Raw genomic sequence first — 20,890 nt, forward strand, 5'->3', positions numbered from 1 at the left:
CGCAGCCTCAGTGAGGCCCTGGCAGCTTTGGGTTTCTGAAGCCTCTCACCCTCACACCTGGCCAGTGGATGGCTTTCCGAAAGGCTGAGCACTTGTGAGGAGATTCCATTCTGCTTCCCTGCACAAATCTACCACTGTCCAGCAGGGTATCTGCGGCCCCTCGCAGACAACCCTTCTGCTGCCAACCCATGGGTCTACACACGTGAAGTGCATTCTGAAGAGGTAACAAGAGTTTCACGCGTGCAAGTTGTCCCTTTTTGAACCTTAACCTATCTGCATGCCCACCCGGTGAGCCCCTGATTTCACAGATCTGGCATTTCACATGAAGGGGTGAAATTAAAGTCAAGGCGGTGGCAGTGGGGGGTTAAGACCGAAGGTTAAGACCCCTCTGGAATCCTGGCTCTACCACTTGTAATCTCGTGACCTTGGGCAGGTCACTTAACCTCTTTGAAATTTAATATTCCCTCCTATAGAATTGGGATAAAAATAGGGCCTACATCAGGAGACTGTTGCATAGATTGAATTAGGTTTAGAGTTTAGAAGCGAGCCTGGCATTTCTCTGGGATCCAGTGTATGTTAGGTTCTAAGCAGGAAGAGGCAGTTCACTTTCTTTTCCCCAACTGCTCTGCATCACAGTGGGTCCTCCCCTCCGAGCAGAACGGTGTGATAACGGCTTGGTACCCATGTGCCGTATTTCATCGAATCTACAAGCCATCGATTTTAAGGTACCCAATTTAAGAAATTATATTATGGCTTTAAAAAAGAAAAACATGCTGCCACGTGTACTACGAAATGCCAAACGATTATAAGACGCCCCCTAATTACTACGAGGATCTTCTAATGTCAAAAGAAGCGCTTCTTCTAGGAACCGCTGGGAAAGGGCATGTAACGCAAAGTGCGCGCACGTTTAAGCGCGAAACCAGCTTCGGCTGCACCTGCTCCGCGCGCGGGGGCGAAACGCGGGCCCTTGAGGCGAAGACTCGGTTGAGTTTCGCTTTCGGTTCGCAGGAAACGAAAGCTGGGCGGCGGGGCGGAGCGGGGCGGGGAGGTAGGCGGGGACAGAGGTGCTGGCACAGAGGTGCTCGGCGCTTGAGGACAGAGGCGCGCGGACCGAGGTGGGGACACAGGCGCAGGGACAGAGTCGCAGGGACAGACGCGGGGGCCGAGGTGGGGACAGAGGCGCGGAGGCAGACGCGGGGACAGGCTTGGGGACCGAGACTTGGAGACCTAGGTGGGGACAGACGGGGCCCCGCTCACCACGCCCGCAGCGCCCGCCACGCCGCTGCCTGGAGGACCGGACGCGGTTGCTGAGTTTCTCCCTCATCCAATTTAGCAGCGCGGGTCTGACGCTTCGCTGCACCTGAGGCAAGTTTGGTGATACTTTTGGAAGCTTTCTTTCCAGGGAAGGCACAACGGGGCTGTGCTCAGATGCCACGTGGATAATTATGGGATTCTTTTGGGCTGAGCGAATTATAATAATGGTCTGTATTCGTTAATACGTATATTAGATCAGTGAAATTTTCCCATGCTGATATATTTATTTGGACATTTTTTGCACGGCTGTTTTTAATTAAAGAAGAAATTGCAAAATCCGCCTCCTACCGTCTCCCTCTTTTCCTGGAAGAAAGCTAAATTTAGACCTTTAAACCTAAAACTCTATGACCCCTGAAAAATGTGGGCTCAAAGTGTTTTGAAAACTAAAGCAGAGCCTTTAACTTCATACTTTACAGCATTGAGGTAGTTATACTTTGAAACTGTTCAAAAAAGAGGCAAATATTTAAAACATTTCTTTGTGGTGTTATATTGTGAGAGTGAGGCGGAGGGTTCAGACCTAGTCATCCAGGTGGTCTAATGTGCTCATACAAATCGGACTAATACAGGTGCACAGATCCATCTTGGTTTTTGGATCACTATCAAATAACTGAAGAAAAAAAAACCGCTTTTTGTATTTTCACTAAAGAAAAATGCGTTGCACAGTTTGGGCACTTTTACACAATGATGAGCTTGCAGAGGGGAAAATGGTTTTCATGTGGAGTGTTCTAAATCTGTGTGCCCAGCACATTACCATCACTTGAGAAATACACACGAATGATTAAGAATGAGGTCTGAATCTGTCGTTGCCATGATGGGTTGGATTTAGAAGACTGTGAGGCTTGTGTCATGTTCCAGGCATGATGATTTTGTTCCTCTTTGAGCATTTAAGGATGGAGTCAGTCCTCCTTGTAGAGAATCTAGTGGTGAGTGAAGAGCCCAGCTAGAGACCAGGGCCAGCCCACGTTTCCATCATGTCTTATGTTGTTTCTCCGAAGACCCCAGTTGTTTCTGTGACTACAGTGATGGCCAGTCTAAGCCAGCTGTTTCTATCATTCACGTCTCCCATTTATTATTTTTTTAATTTTATTTATTTTTTTAAAGACACCAGTTGTACTTGAACATTTGTGTGTTTTTTTAATTAATTTATTTTTGGCTGTGTTGGGTCTTCGTTTCTGTGCAAGGGCTTTCTATAGTTGTGGCAAGAGGGGGCCACTCTTCATCGCGGTGCGCGGGCCTCTCACTATCTCGGCCTCTCTTGCTGCGGATCACAGGCTCCAGACGCGCAGGCTCAGTAGTTGTGGCTCACGGGCCTAGTTGCTCCGCGGCATGTGGGATCTTCCCATACCAGGGCTCGAACCCGTGTTCCCTGCATTAGCAGGCAGATTCTCAACCACTGCGCCACCAGGGAAGCCCCTCCCACTTATTTTAAGGGCAAAAATTTTTGGAAGGGTGGGAGCTATGTTAGTTTAGTTCTTTGGAACCAAAAATTTTGTTTAAATAATAGACTTTAATACTAGACTTCACTTTTCAGAGCAATTTTAGGTTCATGGCAAAATTGAGTGAGTGCAGAGAGTTCCTGTATATGCCCTGCTGCCTCCTTTGACTCCACAGCGGCCTCCACCTTTAACAGTTTGTTACAGCTGATGAACCTAGGTCATTATCATCCAAAGTCCATTCTTTGTGTTAGGGTTCATTGTTCTCTGCATTCTGTGAGTTCTGACAAATGTACAGTGACACCACTATAGTATCAGAATAGTTTCACTGCCCTAAGAATCCTGTGTTGGACCCCATTTTCTGAGTCAGGGGTTGAGTTTGAAAATTCAGCTTCCTTGGGATATATCCATTCTCTTTTTCCCTGTCACCAGCTGCTTAGGTCACTTTGCCTTTCCCCATCCTTCTCAGATCTTTAAGTTTCACTTTCCTTCCTTTTTTTTTTTTTGATAGGATCACTATTTATTAATGATAATATTTTGAAAACAAATTAAAATTTGCTTTCTTCAACCATTTAAATGCAAAGATCTTAATTTGATGCCTAAAACTAAAAACACACGATAACACCCAGGAATCAAGGTTTGAGTGTTTTCCAACAATACAAAATTATAAAATAATTTAAAACTGGACGCTATTTGACTAATATAATTCAAATCAGTCTCTCAGTGGAAGAGACTAACGTCGCAAAAGTGAAATCCCGCATGCTGTTGCTGTCTAAAGAATCTTCAAAGACATTGCTGTGTTCTTACTAACATTAACAGCTGCTGAAACAATTCTTTTAGAAATCCTCATTTTCTTCCAGGGGTGCAGTTTCCCAAAGAATCCCAGGCTAAAATCTAAATGGACACAGGGCCAAAACCGAGTGATACCACAAAATTCAGACTTCCTTTAAAACAACTTTTACACTCTTTCCTTGGAAGAGAGGACAAAGGACACAGCTCTCATTATTTGCTCTGTTTACACCACAAAGGCTTCAGGACAAGAAACTCTGGGGGTGATTACTGGCCAACTGGTTGAAGTGCATCCCTGCTCATAGAGAATGCTTCTGTTATTTTCCTTCCTTTTTTGCCCCACTTAACCTGTCTGTCATCTGTGATCAGCGCTGAAGTTTCCTGCCTTTTTCTGTTGCTCTTTGGGATCTGGCCTGCCAGCCGGCCCAAATGATGCCTCCTGGGTTTTACTGTCGTATTTTCGAGGTTTTGGCACAGTGCAGAATAATGTCTCTGGAAAACAGGCTGGTCCCTTTCTACTGTTTCATCAGATTTCCCTCAATGTGGTCTCAAAGTCCTATTTTTCGCTCATGGAGTTGTCAACTGCCATCATTTCTCTCTCTGTTTGACTTCCCTAGGCTGAGCCTCGTAAGAGGAACAGCTGTTTATGACTATTGAAAGTAAATATTTACTAAGAAAAGAGATTTTGTTATCTGAGCCATTTAACATGAATCTGTTAATTATGCCACTTATATTTAGCTGTTTCCCAACTTCAGATGTTCTCCTTCCTTCACATTTTATAACAGAATTGAGAAAAAAAATTCTAAGACTTCTCATCCCCAATTCATTAATTTTTTGGATCTTGGAATAGGAACACTATTGCCAAACAAAGCCTCCCTTAAAAGAAATTAAATCTGTGCCTTAAATGAATTATTGCTTATTTTAAATCACATATTAATTAATTACAGGAAATTTGGAAATTAAGAGAAATAATCCAGAAAAAGACAAAAATGATTTGTAATCCCACCAATTAGTTATCCTTTAATGACATTTTTGATATGTTTTGTCCCAGTCCTTTTTCTGTGTGTATATGTAGTTAGATTTATGTTTTATAAAATTGTGTTCAGACTATACAATTTGTAAAACACATAAAGAAAACAGGCTGTAAAAATGAATTTTGGTGAACAGTCTTTTACATAGATCTTTGTGTCTTTGTTTCTTGAACATAGAATCCTAAGGTAGAATCAGTGTTAATCAGTAGTCTTTCAGCTACAAGTGACAGGAACCCATTTCAAACTGATGTTAAGAACAGCAGAGGCGACTGTGAGTGGCAGGCAGCTGGGGGCTGGGTTGGATCCAGGGCTTCAGCTGGCAGCCTCAGGGTTCTGTCTCTTTCTCCATCTCTTGGTTCTGTTTCCTGTCATTGGCTCTTTTCCTTGGCTGGTGGTTTTTCTTCCTGTGGTGGAAAAGATGGTCTGATTTATGTTCTTCTGGCTTAAAACGGCTTGTAACAGGCTGATTATGATCAGCCCTGAGTGGGTCACGTGACCATTGCTGAACCAGTCCCCTTGGTCCCTGAGTGGCCAGGCCTTTGAGCCAGGCAGTGTGTGGGCTCCACCCAATCCTCATAGTCTGAAAGTGGAGATAGTGTTTGTAAAGAAAAGTTGAGTATGCTACCACAAGGTGGGGCACTGGGCTGGCAGAAATGACAGGCGTCCACTGGGGTCATTTTCAAGGTCGCGGTACACGTTGCCAAGTGGTCGTCCAGGCTGGCTGTGGCAGTGTCCACTCCCAGTAGCAGTTCTGAAAGTGGAGATAGTGTTTGTAAAGAAAAGGTGAGTATGCTACCACAAGGTGGGGCACTGGGCTGGCAGAAATGACAGGCATCCACTGGGGTCATTTTCAAGGTCGTGGTACACGTTGCCAAGTGGTCGTCCAAGCTAGCTGTGGCAGTGTCCACTCCCAGTAGCAGTGTGTGAATAAGAAGCTCGCTGCTGCTGTGCACCCGGACTGAACGATCTCTCTGCACAAGTAACACCGGGAGGTCTTCACTGGTGACCCCTTAAATCGAAATAGAGCAGCCGGGAATCATGCACCTTTAGGGAGAGCAACGCTGGGACTGAACTGAAAACAGTCTTTGTGAAATGACCTGAAGGTAGCTGGTCTGCAGGAAATCCTCTATGCCGGTGGCCAGTCCCCTGCAGCCTGAGCTTGGTCAGTGCTTGTCTAGAACAGCTTCTCAACCTTAATGCTTGCGTAGGTCACCTAGCAATCTTGTCAAAAGGCAGATTCCAATCCTGCCTTTGTAACAAACTTCAGGTGATGCTGCTGCGGCTGGTCCAGAGACCTGCCTACCTGCTTCCGAGATGCTGGACCAGTGGATGCCAATATTTTAGCAGAACAAAAGAAAAAAATTGAGGCCCCAGATCCCCTTCAGATAAGAACTGAACTCTTAGTAGCCATTAATTGAGAAAACACACTGAACATCTCTGTGCATTCAGGAAAGCTTTTACACCTTTTGGCAGAACACTGAAGGGCTGAGTGTTAGACTCAGTATTTGGTTACAGTTGAGGCCATTTGCCCCTCACCTTTGCTTAAACGCACACCAATTTCAGCACATCACTGGGACGAAGAACGGGAGGCTCTTACAGGAGGTATCGCATGAGAAATATTTGGATTCAAAAGGAGACTTTCAGTGTAGTTTCTAGTGAACAAACTGCAGGTGCTAAGTTCTGAAAACTACAGCATTAGGACTTTTTTTTTTCCCCCTTGTGGTCCTTCCTGTCTTAGTAGCCTTTTAAACACATAGTGTCTGCTACCCCATAGTGTTTGAACATCTCACATAGGTACTTGACGAGACTATTCCAAAGTCTCTGACAAAGGATGATGAAACCGTCTCCCCATCTTTCTCCTCTGACCAGGATTTCTTTTTACATTCTTCTGTGCTATAATTACCCTCCTGTACGCATACTGAAGGATGTGAACAAAACACTGTATACAAGACAGTCTACATAACTTGCAGGTCCCCTAGTAAAGTAAAAACGTGGGGCTCCTTATTAAACAATTGTGAAAAATTTCAGGACTGCAACAGGAGAGCATTAAACCAAGCCGGGCTCTTCTGAGTGCAAGTCTGTGCAGCTACACAGGTTGTGTACTCACCAAGTCAGCCCTGACTAAGTCTGTGATTCCCAAACCATTCATAGCCTGCATCTTCTTTGTTCCACTGTTGATGACAACTGTATGGTGTTGACATTTAAAAAACGGGTTTTCCAGTCTATAAATATTTCTTCAGTCAGACTTGCAAGGAGAGAATCTGACCGAACTCACCATTAACCCACCGTGCTGTTTAAAAGAGGCTCTGGTTGTTTCTGCCTGTTCAGATGCCTGATATACATGATATAGAAGTAGCACATTTAAAATTATCACTGTTTTTGTTGGTGCACACAGCAGAATATAATTCAGTAAAATTATTTTTAGGAATGTATTTTCCAGAGCAATGTTGTCCCTAGGATTCATAGTTTGGGTAACTGTCAAAAGTTGAGAGTTTTATTTCCAACTATTAAACTGAGTGACAATCTAAAGCCATCATTTGAACAACAGTTTTTAGCCTCCATAAGTAGACCAGACATTACAAAGAGCAGTGTGCTTGATTCATGTGTGTAGTCTGTGGTTTTTGAAGTTTGACTAGTGAGAACAAACTGTGTTTTGGGTGCTTTGGTTCTTTTCAGATTTTTTATATTCTTTATCACACCTGGATTGAATGATGATTTAATTATTGATTTTTTTGTAGATATGTTTGGAGTTTTTCCTCCTCATGATAAGTGGTAAAGCTGATGTTCTGGTTTTAATTCATCTTCACAAGATGTGAAGAATTTGCAAATAGGGTTTTTTTGTTTTTGTTTTTAATTTATTTATTTATGGCTGTGTTGGGTCTTCGTTTCTGTGAAAGGGCTTTCCCTAGTTGCGGCAAGCGGGGGCCACTCTTCATCGTGGTGCGCGGGCCTCTCACTATCGCGGCCTCTCTTGTTGCGGAGCACAGGCTCCAGACGCGCGGGCTCAGTAGCTGTGGCTCACGGGCCCAGTTGCTCCGCGGCATGTGGGATCTTCCCAGACCAGGGCTCGAACCCGTGTCCCGTGCATTGGCAGGCAGATGCTCAACCACTGCACCACCAGGGAAGCCCGCAAATAGGGTTTTTTTCTTGAAAGACTCATGGCTTAATTGGGATTAAATAATTAAAATTTAAATACAATTCTTAAAGATTATTTTGTTTAATATTATGAGAAGGCTGGCATACCAAACAATTTTGCAAAGTCTAACTCAGTTAGACTTGATACAGTCTAACTCTGTTATTCTCAATTACTTTTAAAATTTAATAAAGTTGTAAGCCAAAAAAGATATAATATCCTCTATAAACTATTTAGCAAACTTATTCTCTTTACTATATGTATTAATTTCTTTTCCTTTTTTAAGATTTTAAAATAATTTTATGCATATAATGGCCCAGACCATTCACTGTTACAGCATCTTTCTTTTGCAGTGAAAATTATGCTTTTATATCTCAACATACAAAGTACAATATATGAGATTTTCTACCCTAAGTTGTGTGGATCATTTGCAACTGGATATTCAGATATTACCAGTTAATCCAAGTGACCCCCCCCCTTTTTGTTACACTGGTCACATAGGGTGGTAACCAAAGTGATCACTTGATTGTGTACCAGCGCAGGGACACCAGAAGGGGACTGAGGTGGGCGTTTGGTGGATGGCCTTTCAAAGGCTGAGGCCAAGGAGCAGATCTCAGGTGAAGAATAATAATAAAGTGAAGCCATGCTTTGGTACTTTCCTACTTCATCTGAAAAACGTAAGTCTTCATACAACGTTTAGCATGCATTTGGATGCAGTGCCACTATCATTAAGTGCTCTGGCAGTAGGTGGGAACGACTGGTCTTTCGGTATGATTCAGGGTTTTCGTATTAGGTCTTTTATTATCTGTCCTTGGGTGTGTGCTCCTGTCTGTTTAGTTGGTACCAGCCTTGGCAGTCTGTCTTCAGCCCACGTCCACCGGGACATTCCCATGTATCCACTAGGGGGCAATGCCGACACTCCCACGCCTGGTTTGGCTTCTGCTTTTCTCACTGGAGAGAGAGATCTAAGGGCATCTGCCTTTAAGGACTTCTCTAGTCAATTAAAACTGAGCTTGTTGGGGCAAGTCCTGGAAGTGATTCGTGGTTCGGATCTGTCAGCGGTTGAGTTAGCTGTGCCTTCACTGCTGGGCTGTGTGTGTGCTCTTTGCGGAGAATGACTCCACACCCGCATCAGACCATGTCTGTTTGCCTCAGACCACTGACCTTGACTCCAAGTTCCAATTAATTAATTAACTAGTTAATGATAAAATAAACACTTATGAAACCCTTCCCCCCAAACTAGAACATTACTGGCGATTACATGCTCTCTACTTGTCTCATCCCTCTGCCTGCCCATTGGAGGTAATGATCTGGTCTTTTTTTGTTTTTTTAATATTTATTTATTTATTATTTATTTGGCTGCTCCGGGTCTTAGTTGCGGCAGGCGGGCTCCTTAGTTGCAGCTCACGGGCTCCTTAGTTGCGGCATGCGAACTCTTAGCTGCAGCATGCATGTGGGATCTAGTTCCCTGACCAGGGATTGAACCCGGGCCCCCTGCATTGGGAGCACAGAGTCGTAACCACTGTGCCACCAGGGAAGTCCTTGACCTGGTCTTTTTGATCTTCGTTATCCATTTAAAAATCTTTGTCACACATGCACGTTGATGCCTAAACAGCATAATGTCTCATTTTCCTTGAGTTTGAATCTACAAAAAGAAATATTAGATATTATCCTCTAAGAATTGCCTTTTGACTCAGCATTGTGTTTCTAAGATTCACCCTATTGTGACATGTTCATTCAGGTGCAACTGAGGAATATTATTTCATTGTGTAAATTTATTACAGCTCATGTACCCATTCTTCTGACATTTGGGTCGAGCGCTTGGATTGTTTCCATGTTTTTGCTGCACAAACAGCACTGCTATGAACATTCTTGTTTATGTCTCCAGGGGCACATGTAAGAATTTCTCTTTTGAATTTTTGGGTTGAAGTTAAGTGAATGTTTAACTTTACAAGATGATGCCCGGTTGTTTTCCCAAGCGACTGTACCATTCTACACCCTCCCCTAGTAGTATATAAAAGACCCTATTTATCTACATCCCCTCCAACACTTGGTTCCATCAGAATTCTTAACTGTTGCCAGTTGAATAGTGTAAAATGCTATCTCATTATGGTCAAGGTTTGCACTTCCCTGGCCACTAGTGACCACTTACTTTTTATAAAAACTAAAATTCTGGAACGTCTACATTTTATTCCAGTCCCGGCTTGGATGCACCCGTGCAGGTCTTCTCACAGTCCTTTGCACACTCTTCCCCGCATGCTTCTCCCCCAAACCCCTGGGCTTTTTTGCACAACACCTGCCCTGCCTCAAGGTGCCCCTTATTTTAAACCATAGCCTTTCCTCTTTAATAAACTCAGATCCAGACTCACTTTTCCCACGAACCCTACCCTCGTGAACATCAGTGAACTTAGGTTACTTCATTAAGCCACTGAGTCCTGACAGGCCTCTGAGCCACTGGCTAGAGTACAGACGGGGGCAAGTCATTTAGCCACGTATATTAAGAGGCTTAAACTTTGTACACTGTGACCTTGTAATTCTATTTTTAAGAATATCTCCTAGGGCTTCCCTGGTGGCACAGCGGTTAAGAATCCACCTGCCAATGCAGGGGACACGGGTTCAAGCCCTGGTCCGGGAAGATCCCACATGCCGCGGAGCAACTAAACCCGTGCGCCACAACTACTGAGCCTGTGCTCTAGAGCCCGTGAGCCACAACTACTGAACCCGTATGCCACAACTACTGAAGCCCATGTGCCTAGAGCCCGTGCTCCACAGCAAGAGAAGCCACCGCAATGAGAAGCCCGTGTACCGCAGCGAAGAGTAGCCCCCACTCACCGCAACTGGAGCAAGCAGACGCTCAGCAACAAAGACCCAATGCAGCCAAAAATAAAAATATAAATAAATAAATTTATTAAGAAAAAAGAATATCTCCTAGGTATTTAAGGATTCTTTTTTGAAGTGGACCATTTTTAAAGTCCTTATTGAATTTGTTGCAATATTGCTTCTGTTTTATGTTTTGGTTTTTTGGCCGCGAGGCATGTGGGGTCTTAGCTCCCTGACCAGGGATCGAACCCGCACCCCCTGCATTGGAAGGCGAAGTCCTAACCACTGGACCGCCAGGGAGGCCCCCCTCCTAGACATTGATTTAGCGTCTGGTTGTATCTGAAGGCCACAGGTTTATTTGCACGGGGACAGCGGAGCGATTGAGGAAACAGCATGGGTTGTGCCCGAGCTTAGACCCGGGGGCAGGCCTGAGCCCTGGGGAGATATGGCTGCCCGCAAAGCTGAAGAACTTGGCGAAATGAAAAGGCACGAGGCAGTGGGAGGACTGGGCTTGGATCCCACTTCCACGCGAAGGCCCTTCTTGTAGATACAAGGAAACCTTTGTGCATGGATTGCTGTGTCGGGCAGTGCCCTGCAGACACCAGTGGGCGCTCCAGGGCAGGTAGGGACAGGGTATGATGGTTGTGACCTCACTCCAAAACACAAGAGACTCCTGAGATTCCCACACACCTGGGGAGAATTTACAGGTGGCTGAAGCCTGTGTTGCCAGGAAGACGTGGGTTCTGGTTAACGTGACCTGGTTCACAGCTGCAGTTTTGTTGTGTCCATGACCTTTGGTTTGCCTGAGGAAAAGTCACATAGGTAGAAAAAGGTTTTATACCTAAAAATGTTCACTGCAGTTTTTTTTTATAGCTGCAAAAAATTGAAAACAGCCAGAATATTCTGCAATGTTTTGTTGCTATATCAGGCATCACTGTGAAATGGTTGAAAATATACTGCTTTTTCCATTTCACATTGTAACAAGAATATTTGATTACAGGCCTCTCTCAATTGCTTGTGCCCATGCAAGGGAAAAAGGAGAAAGCCCAGGTCAGGAAAGAATGTGTCAGAAAGTTTATATATGTGAATGTATACATATGGGCATGGTGTTTGGGTTCCCACGGACATTTGCCAGCCAGTCCTGGCTGAGTCTCAGCGTTTCTTGATGGAGCCCGTTGAGAAGAAGTCTCTATACCCTGTGTGTGTGTGTTTTGTCTGAGAAAGCTCAATAGACTCAAGGCCCCGCCATTGATTTGCCCTCCTTTGACGGTGTAGTCCCAGCTGAGCTGTGCGTGGGGAAGGTTTCCTGGGGAGCACGCTTGGGAACGACACCCAGGGGTGAGCACAGCAGGTGGGCAAACGGAGGACTTGAACTCCCAAAATTTGCGACAGAGGCCTCAGCCAATGCTAAGGGTAGCTCGGGGGCTGGGCGACCCTCCAGGCAGGTGTTAAGGCCCTTAGGCCCCCTCATCGTCCAGACTCTGGTTAGGGACCGGGCCAGCTTTCTTCACTGGGGTGAATTCTGGAGGGGGCCTCAGCTGGGGGCCGTCGACCACCAACACCCGGTGGCCTGGGGAAGGGCTCCTGTCCCGCCGGAGTGTGAGTGGTCACCACCTTCCGCTACAGGCAGACATAGCTGTTCCCCGCCGCAGTTACTTGAACGGCCCTGTGTACAACACGCGTGGGCGTTCGCAGCAGCCCCCGCCCCGGGAGCCAGGACAGGCTTCCTTGGGCCCAGCGTGTGGACGGCAAGGAGAGGGCTTTGAGCAGCCTTCAGGCAGTGGAGGGCCTGGGAATGAGGAGCAGGGAGACCCAGGTGTCTGGTCTGGACCCCTTGGTGAACGTCGAGCCATTTGCCAGAACAGAGGGCCCAGGGCAGAGGCTGTGGCCGTGGGTCCCAATGAGGACACTGTGGGAATGAGGGACCAAGGGGACGGAGTCTCGCCGAGTTGTCGTTTCTCGCCCTAGAGCTTTGCGGGCCAGTCTCCCCAGACTCTGGTCTCCCCCCAAGCCTGGCTCTTGGGGATCAGAACTGATCACTTGGACGTGCTTCCCCTTCTCTCATCCTTTCCTCTGCGGTGTGCTTTCACAGAGGTCCCGCCAAGGCCGGCTCATGAGAGCTCTTCCTGGAAGTGAGGTCGTGCCGTCCTGAAGACGCCCTGCAGCTGCCGTCCGGGCATCTTGGAGTGACCGCTGATGGGTAAGGTGCCGGGTCCCTAGGCCGGTCTTGGCTGTCTCAGCGTTTCTCAGCAGAGCCCATTAGGAGAAGGATGGGAGCAGCAATGGGAAGAGGCACAGGGAGCCCCGAGCCCGGGCTCCCAATGGGCCGAGAACCCCAGTCTTCTCTCTTGACTACGCAGAAATGCTTTGTTTGTCCGCTGGACCGTAGAGCTTTGTGGTTGACGATTGCTGCTCTCTGTGCCTCCACTTCTGCATCTGTGAAATGGGGATGATTATGATCCTGAGCCCATAGGATTGTTGGGAAGAATAATGAGGTTGTTGTGGAAGCTGCTTTAATCCTGTGCTTGGCATGTCGTGGCCCCCAGCCTTCCCCCGGGTGCTAGTGTGTCTGGTGACAAAGTGCTTCTCCTGATCGGGTTCCTGCTGACCACGGATTCTTACGTTCTTACTGCCCCAGCTCGTACACCAGAGCACTTTCCCTGGGAGCTCTGAGATTAGTGGACTCCCTCCCTCTTAAATTACGCACCTTGTGGGGTCTGCGGAGCCCAAGGTTGGGTGGGAAAGGGGAGGTTGGTTGCTAGTGGGTCAGAGAAATACTACCTTTTGGTTTTCTCACATCCTCATAAGTTCCTTGTGGCTTCCAGCCTCTCAAGGTGAATTTAGATGAGGTGGATCTCACCCAGAGCTTTCTTCTGATTCCCTTCCACCACCTGGTAGGGCCTGGGCAGGGGCCTTACCCCCGGGGCCCAGAGTAGATTGCCTGGGAGATGACTCTCGCCTCTGAGCCCGTAGATGCCCGCTGTGAGCCAGCTCTGTAGGGGCAGCTTGGGTGGGCAGGGCCCCTAGTTCTCCCCGATGCGCTGTCTGTAAGGTTTCTCTTCCTTTGCTCTTACTGTTGTTTGGGTTACCAGTTTGACAACGAGTGATACACCTCCTTGTGGCCTCTCTTTTCCTAACGGACTGTTAAAACTTCTGCTGCTATTTCACTTTGCAGAGGCTCGTGTTTCTCTCTCCTTTCCAATTTGTTTCCAAGCTCCTTAGTGAATTCTTTGTGCCTCTGGGAGTACCTTATAGAATTTCATGTCCTTAGGAGGGTCCAGAGAAATGTTTGGTGTTTGTTGAATTCTGTGGCAGGGCTTTCCCTCAGTATCTTCCCTCTGCTCCTCATAGGCCCGGTCGGTTTACACAACATTGGACAGACCTGCTGCCTTAACTCCCTGATCCAGGTGTTCGTTATGAACATGGAATTCACCAAGATATTGAAGAGGTAAGGCAATTGTTCGGGCAGATAAATGTGTATATTATTTTATGTTTTCAATTATTCAGTTATTCACAGTGGTTTGGACTTTTAGAAGTCTACTTCCAAAAGCTAACAGAGAAAAGATCTTGTTTTGCACAATCTGGATTATATACTATAATCATCTAAGATGATTTTTAAAAAATGTAAATGCTGATCCCACACCCAGATATTTGGTTTCACTTGGGGCCTAGGTGGGTGTCTAGGGTGGGGCCCAAGCATTCGTACTTTTCAAAAGATTCCCCAGGTGATTCTAAAGTGTAGCCAGATTGGCAGCCACTGATTGGGTTAAAAGGAAGTGGGGACCCTGCCAGTGTCAAATCAACGGGCAGGTCTATGAGTCTATTGATTTTTCTCAAACGAAACACATCCACATCCACACAGTATACACACCGTGAGAACCCTTCTTTCTTTCTTTTTTTTTTAAATGATTTTTAAAAAATTTTTATTTTATTTTTATTTAGTTTTGGCTCCTTTGGGTCTTCGTTGCTGTGCGCAGGCTTTCTCTAGTTTCAGCAAGCGGGGGCTGCTCTTCGTTGCGGTGCGTGGGCTTCTCACTGCGGTGGCTTCTCTTGTTGCGGAGCACGGGCTTCAGTAATTGTGGCGCGCGGGGTCAGTAGTTGTGGCTTGCGGGCTTCAGAGCACAGGCTCAGTAGTTGTGGTGCACAGGCTTAGCTGCTCCGCGGCATGTGGGATCTTCCCGGACCAGGGCTCGAACCTGTGTCCCCTGCGTTGGCAGGCAGATTCTTAACCACTGTGCCACCGGGGAAGCCCGAGAACCCTTCTTTCTTCTCAACCGGTTCTGCAGAGAGATGCTGAGACTCTGCCAGGACTGACTGGCAAATTTCCTTGGGAACCCAAGCACCACGCCCATATGTATATATTCACATACATAAACTTTATCACTCATTCTTTTCTGCCTTTTGCTTTCTCCTTTTCCCCTTCCATGGGCATGGGCAGTTGAGAGATGCCAGTGATTAAACAAATCATTGCCAAGATTCACTGACATTCCTTCATGTGTCCTTCCCAGAACCTAGATCATATTTGCTTTTGGCCTCTGGAGAACTTCCGGCTGGCCATTTTGCTGTGGACGCAGGACCTATTGCACCTGCCCTTCGTTTTGGTGTGACTGCCGTGCAGGGTGGGGAGAGGGGTGAGGCCGCAGCTGTGCTGATCCCCCTCTCGAGAGGATACTCCCCTATAGCTGATTTGCTAACACGGTAGCTCTTCATCCTTGTCTATATGTTTAAATCATCTGGGAAACTTAAAAATCCTGGGAACTGGGCCCACCCCCAGAAATTCTGATGTAGTTAATCTGCAGAGTGGCCTGGACGTGAGATTTTTGAAAGTTCTCCCAGGTGCTTCTGGTGTGCCCCCGGCACTGAGAACCGTGGCGACAGGGAGGGTCGTGGCTGTTCTCACTCGGCAGGATAACGGTGCCCAGGGGAGCTGAGGAGCGGAGGAGAAGTGTCCCCTTCCAGCTGCTCTTGCTGCTGGAGAAGATGCAGGACAGCCGGGAGAAAGCGGTGCAACCCATGGGGCTGGCCTACTGTCTCCAGACATACAGCGTACCACGTAAGGCGGTCCTCCTGCTCGGGCTCCCGGCCTGGCGCTCTGAGAGGGAGGGGAGCGCGAGGGGGAGGGGACGCGGGAGGGGGCAGCGGAGGAGAGGAGAGGAGGGGGACGGATGCTCAGTGAGTGAACAGGAAGGAAACCCTTGTGTCGGAGGCACGTGTGTGGATGAGAGATATCTTAAGGAGCCCCCATCTTCCAGGTGCAGCACTGGTGTTATTTATGCATGTATTACTTCCACACTCACTCTTTTTCTGCCTCTCAGTGGAGTAAGTAAGCCTAAGAGTCTCCTCAAAGCTGATTCAACTGCCGGTAAAGGATTCTAGGGAAACAGAATAAAGGCTTCATAAGGAGAAACCATGTTCTACAAAAGGAAACTCTTAAATAGCTTAGTTTTTTTAAAAAACAGCCTTAATGAGATATACATCACATACTGTAAAATTCAATCATTTAAAAATGTACAATTCAGAGGTTTTTAGTATTTCACAGAGTTGTGCAATTATCATCACAAACTAAATTTAGCAAATTTTCATCACCCCGCAAAGAAACCCCATACCCATTAGCAGTCATTCTCCTTTGTTTTCTTCTAGGTTTTATACTTTTAGCTCTTATATTAGATCCATGTTTCACTTAGAGCTAAATTTTGTGAATGGTGTGAGATAGGAGTCCAACTTCATTCTCTTGCATGTGGGCATCCAGTTGTTCCAGCACCATTTGTTGAAAATGCTACTCTTTTCCCACTGAATTGATTCAGTTTCTTTCCTTGTTACAACGAGCATCCTTTCATTTCAGCTTGACAAACTCCTCTCAGCCGTCCTTGTAAGGTAGGTCTAGTGGTGATGAGCTCTCAGTGTTTCTTTGTCTGGGAAAGCCTTTGTCTCTCCTTCATTTCTGAAGGATAGTGTTGCTGGATACAGTTTTCTTTATCATCAGTTTTCCCTTTCATCACTTTGAATATATCATCCCACTTTCCCATGGTATGTAAGGTTTGTGCTGAGAAATGTGCTGATAGTCTTATGGGGGTTCCCTTGTAGGTGATAAACTTCCTGTCTCTTGCTTTTAAGATCTCTCTTTGTCTTTGATTTTCGACAGTAGTTTTGACAGTATTATGATGTGTCTTGGAGAACATCTGTTCAAAGGGAGTATGTTTGGGGACCAGTGAGCTTCATGAACTTCAATGTCTAAATCTCTAACCAGATTTGGGAAGTCCCAGCCACTATTTCTTTAGATGAGTTTCCGGCCCCCTTTCCCCTCTCTTCTTCTGGGACTCCATTAAAGTGTAGGTTGTTTCTCTTAATGGAGTCCCATAGACTTTCTTCAATCCTTCTCAGTCTTTTTGCTCCTTTGACTGGACAGTTTCAAATGACCTGCCTTCTAGTTCACTGATTCCTTCTGCTTGGTCCAGTCTGCTTTTGAAGATCTCTGTTGAATTCTTCAGTTCGATATTCTTTGGTTCTTTTTTATGTTTTCTATCTCTTTGTCAAACTTCTGTTTTAATTGTATTGTTTTCCTGATTTATTTAAATTGTTAATCTGTGTTCTCTGGTAGCTCTCCGAGCATCTTTAGAACAATTATTTAGAATTATTTTTCAGGCAATTTGGTATCTCCATTTCTTTGGGATCAGTTACTGGAAGTTTACTGTTTTCTTTTGGTGGTATCATGTTTCCCTGATTGTCCATGATCCCTGTAGACTTGTGTAGGGACTTTGCGAAGAAGGACCTTCACCTGCAGCTGGGGTGTGCTGTGATCCAGGTGTAGTGCTGTGAGGCTTGTGGTGGTTCTGGGTCTGGGTGGGTGTGATATCTCATTGGCTCAGGCTGCTGGGGTCCACGACCTCGATAACTGTGCCATCCTTGGAGAGAGCTGCAGGGGGTCTGAAGTAGCTGCAAGGGCTGTGAGGTAGTATTTCATTGTAGTTTTGATTTGTATTTCCCTAATGATTAGTGATGCTGGGCATCTTTTCATGTGCTTACTGCCATTTGTATGTCTTCTTTGGAAAAATATTCCAGTTCTTTGCCCATTTTTGAATTGGATTATTTTTGTTGTTGAGTTTAAAAGTTCTATATATTCTGGATGTTAATCCCTTATCAGATATATGCTTTGCAAATATAGTCTCTCATTCTGTGGGGTGCCTTTTTACTCTGGGGATGCTGTCTTTTGATGCATACATTTTAAAAATTTTTGTGAAGTCGAAGTTTTCTACGTTTTCTTTTGTTACCTGTGCCTTTGGTGTCACATCCAAGAAGTAACTGCCAAATCCAAGGTTGTGTGCTTTTGTCCTATGTGTTCTTCTAAGCATTTTATTGTTTAGGGTCTTACATTTAGGTCCTTGATCTGTTTTGAATTAATTTTTGTATATGCAGTTAGAAGCGTTCAACTTCATTTCTTTGCATGCGGATATCCAGTTTCCCCAGCATCATTTGTTGAAGAGACTATCCTTTCCCCACTGTATACTCTTGGATCCCTTGTCAAAAATTATTGGACCATACATGTGAGGATTCATTTCTGGACTCTTTATTCTATTGCATCAATCTGTATGTCTGTCCTTATGCCAGTACCACACTGTTTTGGTTACTGTAGCTGTGTAGTAAGTTTTGAAATGAGGAAGTGTGAGTCCTCCAGTTTGTTACTCTTTTTCAGAATTGTTTTGGCACTTTGGGGTCCCTTGAGATTCTATATGAATTTTTTTTTAACAATTTTGCTTATAGCTAGAGGAGTGAGTGGAGAGTATAGTTTATTTATTTATTTATCCATTTTTATCTTTGGCTGTGTTGGGTCTTCGTTTCTGTGCGAGGGTTTTCTCTAGTTGCGGCAAGCGGGGGCCACTCTTCATCGCGGTGCGCGGGCCTCTCACCATCGCGGCCTCTCTTGTTGCGGAGCACAGGCTCCAGACGCGCAGGCTCAGCAATTGTGGCTCATGGGCCTAGTCGCTCCGCGGCATGTGGGATCTTCCCAGACCAGGGCTCGAACCCGTGTCCCCTGCATTGGCAGGCAGACTCTCAACCACTGCGCCACCAGGGAAGCCCCTATATGAATTTTAAGATGAGTTTTTCTATTTCAGCAAATATCTTATTAGGATTTTGTTAGGGATTGCATTGAATATGTAGATTGCTTTGGGTAGTATTGACTTTTAAATAATACTAAATATTCTAGTCCATGTACATGGAATGTGTTTCCATTTATTTACGTCTTCTTTAATTTCTTTCAGCAGTGTTTTGCAGTAGTTTTCATAATACAAGTCTTTTACCAATTTGGTTAAGTTAATTCCTAAGTATTTTATTGTTTTTGAAGCTATTATAGATGGATTTGTGTTATTTCATTTTCAAATTGTTTATTGTTCATGTATGTATAGAAATACAATTGACTTTTGTGTGTTGACTTTGTATCATATTTTTAATTTCATTTATTAGATCTAAAAGCTTTGTTTCGTGGAGTCTTTTAATATATGAGATCATATCATCTGCAAACAATGGTAATTTTACTTCTTCCTTTCCAATTTGGATGCATTTTATTTCTTTTCTTATCTAATTGCTCTGGCTAGATCTTCCAGTACTGTGTTGAATAGAAGTGGTGAAAGCAGGCATCCTGCTTTTACAGAGACCCGCACTCCACTGTCCCAGTTGTATGTCACCTTTCTTTAGCTTTCCATAGCAGTTTGTACACCTGGGGAATTTTTCTCATTCTTCTTCTTTTTTTTTTTTAAATAAATTTATTTATTAATTTTTTTTTTTTTGGCTGAGTTGGGTCTTCGTTCCTGTGTGCGGGCTTTCTCTAGTTGCGGCAAGCAGGGGCTACTCTTCTTTGCAGTGCACAGGCTTCTCATTGCGGTGGCTTCTCTTGTTGCAGAGCACGGGCTCTAGGCATGCGGGCTTCAGTAGTTGTGCCACGTGGGCTCAGTAGTTGTGGTGCACAGGCTTAGTTGCTCCACGGCATGTGGGATCTTCCCGGACCAGGGCTCGAATCCGTGTTCCCTGCATTGGCAGGCGGATTCTTAACCACTGTGCTACCAGGGAAGGCCCTCTTATTCTTCTTTGAATTGTGAGTACATGGATACTTGCCTCCCACTAGACTATAGGTTTCTTGGGGACAGGAACTTTCTCTGGCCTGTGCAATGCCTTGCACGTAGCAGGTGTGAAGGAAGTTATGGGTTGGGCAAGCATCCCTGTATTTCTTAGATGAGTCGGGATTCCTGGTTCTGGGATGGTCAGGTGCGGCAAGGTGGCTCTACGTGGCAAGCTGACGCGACTCCCTTTATGTCCTGTTTGGTGGGCAGCCTTCTGAAAATAATTCCCTGGAGACTGCATCAGTGCAGCCTGCTACCAGCCTGCTTGTCTACGGTTTGGGATTATTAGCTTGGAATGTGGATTAATTAACCATTCAACAAATATGTAATGTTCACCTATTATGTGCCAGTTACTGAGCTGGTAAGGGACTTAGACTGACAGAGTATTTGCCTCTATGGAGCTGACAGTTTAGAGGAGAGACACAGGCCAAAACAAAATACAACCCCAAAACATTAAGTACAGATTGTGATAAGTATCACGAAGGAAATTGTGTTGAGATAGCAGATATGAATGTTTAATACCTTTTCTTGCAACGTCTTTGCGACTCGGGAACATGGATTCATTCACCCCTGTGCACCGCTTGTAGCCTGATGTTCACGTGTGTAGGATTCATGGCCTATTCCTGCTTCCTCTCCGCCAGCACCCTCTAACACTGAGAAGGTTATTTCCCTTCTTGTTCTCCCGGACACCTTTGGGGAAGACCTGGGTCAGGTATTAGTGTTGGGAAACTGCTCAATTTTTAGGGGAGTGAATAAAGAAAATATGGAGAGGCATAGAGAAGTCAGTGGCCACAGGAGTCCAGTTGGAGGCTTGGCAGGGACATAGGAGAGAATCCACCGCTGACTGCTGGTTTTGTGTAGCTGGATTCCCCAGCGGAGGCCAGCAGGGGTGGGTGGCAACTCAGAGGACAGAAGACTTGTGTGATGCGGTGGGGCTGGACTTTGAGTTTTAAAAGGAGTTCTCAAAATCAATACCAAGCTGATCTTTCATTTTTATGACCGAACATCCTGTGGAAACTTAGCCTGAAAGTGGGGAAAGACAACGTGACGAGTGTTCGCATGCATCTAGGTAGCTGGGGCAGGAGGGCATGACAGGTGTCCCTGGGTCCTCACCCTGGGCGTTGCTTTTCTCTTTGGCCAGTGTTTGTCCAGCATGATGCTGCCCAGCTCTACCTCACAGTCTGGAACCTGATTAAAGACCAAATCACAGATGTGGACTTGGTAAGTCCTAGAACGAGAGAGCTCAGAAGGTGAGCA

At 45.6% G+C, this 20,890-nt stretch overlaps 1 protein-coding gene across 7 annotated transcripts in view; it reads left to right on the forward strand.

Moving 5' to 3' along the window:
• The first annotated feature begins 1,034 nt into the window (after window positions 1-1,034).
• The window catches only part of USP18 (ubiquitin specific peptidase 18), a 30,410-nt gene continuing 10,554 nt past the window's right edge, over window positions 1,035-20,890 (forward strand). For 2 of the 7 annotated variants that reach the window (XM_082420913.1, XM_082420918.1), the window contains exons 1-5: window positions 1,036-1,365; window positions 12,613-12,720; window positions 13,872-13,968; window positions 15,428-15,573; window positions 20,775-20,854. In XM_082420913.1, the coding sequence (XP_082277039.1) occupies window positions 12,717-12,720; window positions 13,872-13,968; window positions 15,428-15,573; window positions 20,775-20,854 (327 nt within the window). In that variant the 5' untranslated portion in view covers window positions 1,036-1,365; window positions 12,613-12,716. Of the gene's footprint in view, window positions 1,366-8,214; window positions 8,378-12,612; window positions 12,721-13,871; window positions 13,969-15,028; window positions 15,219-15,427; window positions 15,574-18,980; window positions 19,043-20,774; window positions 20,855-20,890 lie in introns of those variants that run through there. The other 5 variants (XM_082420914.1, XM_082420917.1, XM_082420916.1 and 2 more) reach the window with 5 other exon arrangements.

This window comes from Balaenoptera physalus (assembly GCF_965194825.1).
Source record: "Balaenoptera physalus genome assembly, chromosome: 13".
NCBI classification, from domain to species: Eukaryota; Metazoa; Chordata; class Mammalia; order Artiodactyla; family Balaenopteridae; genus Balaenoptera; species Balaenoptera physalus.